The sequence below is a fragment of the Diadema antillarum genome, unplaced genomic scaffold (genome assembly GCF_040938485.1).
Source record: "Diadema antillarum isolate AM-2024a unplaced genomic scaffold, OU_Dant_1.0 seq00000855_RagTag, whole genome shotgun sequence".
NCBI classification, from domain to species: domain Eukaryota; kingdom Metazoa; phylum Echinodermata; class Echinoidea; order Diadematoida; family Diadematidae; genus Diadema; species Diadema antillarum.
The window spans coordinates 398,184-406,251 of record NW_027271726.1 but is presented as its reverse complement, the minus strand read 5'-3'; the positions used below and the strand labels follow the sequence as shown (position 1 = coordinate 406,251).

The following is an 8,068-nucleotide window of genomic DNA, read 5'->3' as shown; positions in this document are numbered from 1 at the left end:
GAATAGCACAGGATAGTGAACAAACAGTGTAAAGTTAGCCTGAACCTTCACTTTTTTTAGGGCTTTAAAATCTTCATATCAAAAAGTTCAATTTAATTGCGAACAAACTACCATTTACACGTCTCAATTTCGACCACAACCTCCTGGATGGCAAAGGTGTGTGTGTCAGCTTGATAGCAAGCTAACACACTTTCATCCTCCTTCTCCTCCTCCACATATAAAACTGCCTGACTCAAGGAAAGATTGGTTTAACATTTCTCTAAAATGGGCATGCTATATGTAACAAAGCCCCAACCTGAGCAGACTATCTGGCAGTCTGATGTCATAGAATTCTAGGTAGGCAAGCGTGGGCTTTATGGCTTGATCAGTGACATAATTCATAACAGAAGATAGGTATTAAAGAGAGAACTCCAGCTATCTCATGTCAACCATCTACTTTGGTACTCTTTGCTCAACAACAAAAAAAAAAATGTTTTTCTTACCATCTGTGTTTATTTTACGAGACTTTAAACCTCTTTGTTTATTTTCAATGTAATCCTTGTTGAATTTTGCAACTTTATATTTTCTCATTCCCTAGTTCTGTCATACAAAATACAGTACTATATGTGTGTGATTTTGCAGTAAAAAGAGTGTGCGAGCTGACCAAACTGGTTTGTAAACTATGTTGTGAGAAGGTTTGACCTAAACCCTAACAAGTATTGAATGGGAACCATGGTGAGAGAGAAGTATGCTGATTTTTGCATAGAAACAATGTGACCGGTATTGGATATATTTTCAGAAATTCATACCCAAATCATGTGCTTTGCCATGTAAATACATTTGTATCGTCAGACATAGATTAATTTTATAAACTCTCAATTTATTGATCACTTTAAGATTCCATCAAGACATGGCATCATTTCTTTGATAAATGAGAAGAAAAATATGAATATTGATTAATAAATCTGCAATATATCAGAATATACTTGTTGTAGTGTAATTGAGTATAAGTTATATGAACTTAGTGTGCATGTGTATGAATTAAGTTTCTGTATACCTTCAAGCATAGAGCATGGTGTGAACACTGCAATAATTGATATCTACCAAAAGGTAAGTTACCTTTTGGTAGATATCAATTATTGCAGTGTTCACACCATGCTAATAAACTGTCTGTTGAATAATACATACACAAGGAGGATAAATCACACACTATCTTTAATTCAGTATTGAAATAAATTTGCCCACTTAAAGAGTACTGTAAGTCTGTTTATGATCATGTGAATGTTCATGCATCAGCAGAATGCTTTATGTGCCAAATTTGTTAATCTACCTAAATTACTGAACTGACTTCAAAAAGTTGGCTGTCTCAATGAATTGATCACTTGTTTAAACAATAAAAATGATGCACATGTACATGAAGTAATATTACATGAAATGGAAACCAGATAACAGCGAATGGTCTTGACTTCTTTGATGCAAGGATATTTATGAAACCCTTACACTTGTATGTCACAGCCTCATGAATTAATGCTAGAGTATAGACTCAGCGAAATAGCCGTCTACCGTAGGTTGCATGACTAGATCTTCAAATAATCATGAATTCCTAAGTTTTGTGGCACACAAAATGATCAGGTTGAAACCAAAGTGTGTTTGTTCTCTTTTTGGCTATTTTGATTTGTTTTGTGTTTTTCTTCAGACACTAAATGCAACCTACAACTCACACCATCACTCTGGAACACAGACGACATACCCCAACATTAAAGAATCAATTGCACGCAAATTTCCGTGGAAATATACAAGTTTTTTTTTATTCATCATTCTAAGAAATACACAAATAGGGGCACTACGTGACATACATGCACACAAAATAAAAGTGTTAGATGGTATTTACAACAAACTGCATTACAGACATTTCTTTTGTACAAACACAAAAATGCAGCTTTACAACGTTCAACAAAACTCAAGAAAGAACACATTTGTGGGACAGTAAACTCTACTCTCACAATCTGTACAGGAAACCAGTCACTAATTTCATTTCATATTTTAAGCTATTATTTTCCAAGTCTTGTTTACTTGGCCCGAATTCAAAAAGGGAGTTTAAATCAAATCCATGGTACACATTTAGTCCATTAATGAACTAAAACAAGCACAAAATAGGTGTACCTTTCACATGTGTATGTCGGTGAGTTTTCATTTCAGTTGTCAGTCGGAGTATAAGTGCTGTGTTTTGTATGCTTACGCAATTGAGATTTGCGTAATCCATGGACTAAATTAAAACTAACTTTGCAAATTCTGGCCACTGTGTCTCATGTTTCTAAACATGCTAAATCTCATCCACTGAAGGAATTAAGCTCTCATTTTCTACACAAACAGCTTGAAGAAACATTTCTCCTGACTCTTAGAAACAGAACGGTAAACTGTCCAAATTATCATACTGGATACTACCAAGCCTTCAGTAAATTAATTTTCCCCTTTGCAAGAGGAATGACATGCCATAAATTCCCTCCCTCCTACTGTATGGTATTTCAGGATGCAGCTTGCACATAAAAGAGAGAAGTTCTGGTGTCTAACGCAATTCTCCCATGGACTACTTGGAAGCACTGCTAAAAAGCCGAGGTATACATCACATTTCCTCTAGCAGTCGTTTGTCTGCTCCTAGATCTCATTTCCAAGTATGAAGAAATGTGCCTCCACCTCCAAAAATGGTGAGAAATACATATATACCAGCTGGAAAAGGAATACATTTTGTTACCAGAACATCAAAAGGAAAGCTTCATTCCAAAATGATACACATAATCTCTTCCATGAAATTCATATTCTCGAACAACTTGTCTTTTTCCTTCCATTAAAATAATGTGCTTGTGCATGCCCTCTGTCTTCATCTGACACATTCTCTACACCAGCAAGACATCTTCTATTGATCTGAGCACATATGTACTGGTATATTTAATCTCCTTTCCCGTGCTTGCACAAGCTCCAAATATTTCTGTGTCTTCTGCATGCGTCTGAACGCAGTAAAGCAGGGATATCAGCAGTTTTGGTAAGAATGAAACAAGTACAGAGAAAGGTCTAATGAAGAGACGTACGACATCAAAGGCAGGACTCCTCATAAATCTGCATTTCTGGCTACTCAAACCGTACGGGCTTTCTCCCAAAAGCTGCATACTCGACGTATACACCTTTTTGAATGATGGTCTGTACCAGAAACCTGCAGACGTAATGGTCTAATCCAAAATGCAATGCACTTTGACATTTTGACGAGTGACTACAACGTAACATTACAGTAAAAGATGAAGAAATGACAATGAACTTTGTGAATCATGTTCTTTTCCATGGATAAAAGTTTATGGATGAATCATCCGTGACCAACACCAGTGACCATGTGCTGGCAAGGTTGGTGTCGGCAACACTCTGAATTTGAAAGCAAACCACAAAACAGACAAAGAAATTTACCCATGAGTGCATTAATTTGGCAATCCAAGAATAAATTGTGATTTTTGGAATGTTGGTGGGGGGGGGGGGGGGGGGGGCTGTGGGCCTTACCCAAATCAACCATAAAACAGGTGACTAACCTAGCATCATTTTTCAAAACAAGTTTGTTCGTTCATCTTTCTGTTATGTTCTACAGCGTTGCACATAAATATGAATTCATTTCATTGGCACTTATTTTGGGTACATGGTACTCTCATTACCTTACTCACATAAATATCCAACCGTAATATTTGGGCCTCAAACTGCCTGGAAAGAAAGTGAGAAAGATTTTAAGAATGTGAAACTGTCAGAAATGCACATGTAGAAGAAGAGATCTTGACAGGTCAAACAGTTAAAGGAGAAGAAAATCTAACTCAAGGATTTCTTGAGGAAAAGAAATCTGTAGGCTGCTACAGCAACATCATAGTTGATTTTGGAGGGGTGTCATAAATATATAGTGTGAAAAAAAAATCTTCTTGTTATGCATGGTAACAATTTATCTGTGATTTGAATTCTCTTTTTTTCAGTCACTTCAAATCTAAGGCCATTCATCAAATCTATTTGCATATTTACACAGCTCTATGAATTTCTATCCTTGTAATATATATTCTAGTCTCATTTAAAAACAACACATTTCATTCCCTTTTTCAAAAGAAATAAAGTGACATATTCAGATGTCTGATTGCGTATGTTTTTATATGATTCAAAAGCAACATTTGAAATTCTGCATAATTCCCAAAGTAAAAGGAAAAGGAAAAGCCCTCATATACAGCACATAAAGATTTAATTACAAATGATGAATTTATGTCATTTTTTATCTTACAAGAAATCTAGCCGGCAGAGAAATAGACAGCTACAAGTTCCAAAGCATCTACATGAAATCAGCCAAAATGCACCGTAAGGAAAACCTTTTCAAACAAAGGGTCCTTTCATCATAGCATTGTACACGTAGCAGATCAGCTTACATTGCATGCAGATATATCACAAAAGATAACACAATACTACATTTCAAGATAAATTGTGAACGTAAAATGATATGTACACAATATAATACACAAACTTTCAATGCAGTTTGTTCTTGCCCTTACAACTGCCAATACTGTATTGATAACTGCTGCACCCAAGTCGATCTTCTGTTGTCCTAATATCTCTCACAATTCCATTTTACGTCCATTTGGAAGATGACCGAGGTCTTTCGATAACTTTGTCATTACTGTCAAAATCTGACCGTGCCCCCCAGTTTTGGAATGACTTTGATATTCATATAATACACTAACTTGACTGATGGAGGTCACATAAACAAAAAACCCAGTTGATTTTTCCATTAATTGATTAATCCTTATAAATAATCACAGGTGTACGTCAACATCTTGTCAGATAACTTCAGTAAAAACAGACAAACATAACTCATGTATCATATTCTCTAAAAACAGATAGAGAAAACAAAAGAACTCAAAATAATGATGGCAGATTTATTGTATCCATAACAATTTTCAATGCAAATCGTCTTGTCATTAAATATCGTTTGCTTGCTAGCAATCACAGGGAAAAAAAAAACACCCAAACCAACAACCTTCATATCAGAATCGCCTTGGAAGTTGCCTTCAGCACCCATCAACTCTTACTGTTAGTGGATGTAAACATTACCAACGACACAACCTCACATCTCTGGGTATTACACAATCAGTAGGAAGAACCAATACATTGCTGATACATGCAAAAACACATGTACCTGTTGTGCTAGTGATAAAGTCCATTGACAATGTCGGTTGAGCAGAAAGGTGTACTTGTCAGCTACAAACGTTGGTTGCAATGTAAGTCTCGATGCAGGGTATGCCAGCCGACCCGACTACTTTGTATGGAGATTGAGAATGGTTGGTTCCACTTTCCACGATACACATTAAAGTAACGACCAGGAAGTTCACTTTACTTCTCTAGATACATCAGGTGCATACAAAAATTGGAGAGATTACTTACACCAAAACAGCCCAAAGAGAGCACATTTCAATTTCAAGAAATGCATCTAGTACATCCAACACCAGAGAAGATGACAAAACGCATTGCAGACACCCAGGAATGAGATTTTTACAACCTAACAAGGAGGGGGACGTCTAATGATTGATTTGAAACCTAAGACAGTTCCCCCCAGCAGCATGTAAACCTTGCCGTGACCGACAGACACCTGTAAATGCCAGATGCTAACCACATCACGAGTTAAGGGTCAAACTACTGTAGAGCAGGCCAAGTTAGGTGCCTGCAATGAAGTGGCTGACCAACAAAACAATCATGAACATGTACCTTATCTGGCAGACTACTTTGCTCACAATCATTTCTAAATTTCAACAGCCCTCCCCACTCCAGAATATATCTAAAAAACAATGAAATCATGCACATAAACTGATCTTTATATTACATAATTACATGGTTTGCCTCAACGTTTGTCTTGGTTTTCTCTACACAATAATCACATATTTCTTTGTACAGTCACCCCACTTGTTCTCTCTTGTACAATTTAAAAAAAACACTACTGGTATATTTTATCTACTTTTCTTGTGTACACAACACTCTTTGTACAAAATAAATATGTTGATGCTGGTAATGCCTCATGTAAATGTACAAAATAAACACGCAAAAAATGCACCAGTGTTTCACAAAGCCAACAAGAGTGAACAAAAACTTCTTCTGGTGGATAGAAATAAACATCCAACAATACTCAAGAAAGTACAATGATGTCAGCTCGAGATGTCTTTAAAAAAGAAGAAAAGGAAGTAAAAAAAGCAAAAACAAAAAACGAGTCAAATGATATGATAGATGATATGTAAACTTCCTGCAGTACAGACATACATGCTAAAGGCCTTCACCATGGACTTTATATCCATGTCTCCAAAATACATGGATGTACTTGGCCCCATCATTAGAATAGGTCAGGGACTAAATATAGGCAGGGCACTATTCAACAGAGACAAGGTGTTGCCCCACCCTCCTTTCCCCTTCCATCCAATCACATTGCGGTATTGCTGCAGAATCCTCAGCCACGCCCCCACAAGAAGTCAGCAACAGAGGGCACTGAACCTAATGTAATATGGTCAAGCATTTAACTCCAGTCAAGTACAAACGGTAACCATGAAAGAGATGATAACAATCACTGACCAACTGCTACCAAACTCTTCTTGATTTCTTGAGCACGGCAGAAAAGCACTTTGGTACATAGCAATGGTGAGCATTTCAATCCCTTGGATATTACCAGACCCCTGTCACCATGTACAGTCCAGTTGGTCAGCCCAGTATGACTAAGTTCCAAAACATTAATTTGCTGCACACACATGTGCTAAAAACAAAACTTTCTTTCCATTTGCTACCTGAAATACGACACAGGGTAAAAATGTTCATTGTTAAGGAACAAATGAAAAAGGCTTCTGCCTGTAGTCTATCACTTACATCCTATTCTTGTTTTTCTTTCTTTCTTTTCTGTTCCTACAGCTTATGGTGGTATACGTAACTTTCAAATTGCTTGGATAATCTATCATAGCCAGAAGATAAAAATACCCTATGAGAATCAGTAATTCAAGAGGAGTGAAGATCCTGATTTGAAACACTGGAATGTGATTTCAGCTGTTCGACACATGGTGTACTCACATGAAACAATAGACTTTGACTCAGATTTAGACTCCTAACTGTTGATACCCATAACCTACCCATGTGTACTTGGGCAATGATTGTAAGACTGCCTACAAACGTTCCATGTAGCAAAACGTCTGATATGCAATCAGCTGAGGACGACGCAAGCTCCATCTCCAAGAGTTATGGTACTGTACAAAATGGGCAACCTTCCACGTCTTTTGCCAGAAGCAAAGTGACTTGTGTACGCAAGAAATTCGCTGAAAGGTGTGGTGGACTGTGACTGTTGATTGCAGTCCATGCAGACATATTTCGCTCAGCTAGCAAACTTGTCAGCCCGCTGACGATCTTTTTTTTTTTTTTTTTTGTAGTTGCCTTGCTTGGGACCTTATATACATGTGATGCAGTTTTGCAGGGCATTGAAATTTTCAAATCTGAAAAGACACACGGAGACCTACTCTGATTGTTGTGTGACCTTTCCATCCAGTTCAGTAGTGAAACTATTTGTAAGGAAATTGCCCCTAGATATTGACTGCTCTTTAACTCTGCCTCTGATCCTGCATTGAATATAAAGAAACAAAAAGCACTGTACAGGATACACATGGAGTGCTCAATTCACAAGAAACCTCTGAGATGTTTGAGATATCACGTTACACCAGAAGGGATCGCTCTCCTTTTCCTGTTCCTTTCAAGCGACCACATTTTACCTTCTAAACTATTCTTGGGGTGGGAACTGTCTTGAGTTACTGTGGGTCACGAATATTAATAATGCCTCCTTGTCGAAAGATTTCTGGGATGCTGTGACTGGTTTGAGAACATCCTCACAAGTTTAGTGCCAGGTCTCAAGCAGTCTTGGACTCGGCTTCCGTTTCACCTTTGACCTTCTTCCCAGGTGGACTGCAGAGAAGAGACAATCAAACACACACAAATTTGATAAATCTGGGAAAGACATGAAAAAGGCTTGAAAAAGTCTCAAAATGCCTCTAAATGTTACTTCAGA

The 8,068-nt window shown here is 37.3% G+C and overlaps 1 protein-coding gene across 1 annotated transcript in view; it reads right to left on the bottom strand.

Moving 5' to 3' along the window:
• Window positions 1–6,604: 6,604 nt before the first annotated feature.
• Window positions 6,605–8,068, bottom strand: part of LOC139740479 (host cell factor 1-like) — a 32,995-nt gene continuing 31,531 nt past the window's right edge. Inside the window, exon 25 of the mRNA XM_071651074.1 lies at window positions 6,605–7,965. Coding sequence (XP_071507175.1) covers window positions 7,911–7,965 — 55 coding nt within the window. The 3' untranslated portion in view covers window positions 6,605–7,910. The remainder of the gene's footprint in view (window positions 7,966–8,068) is intronic.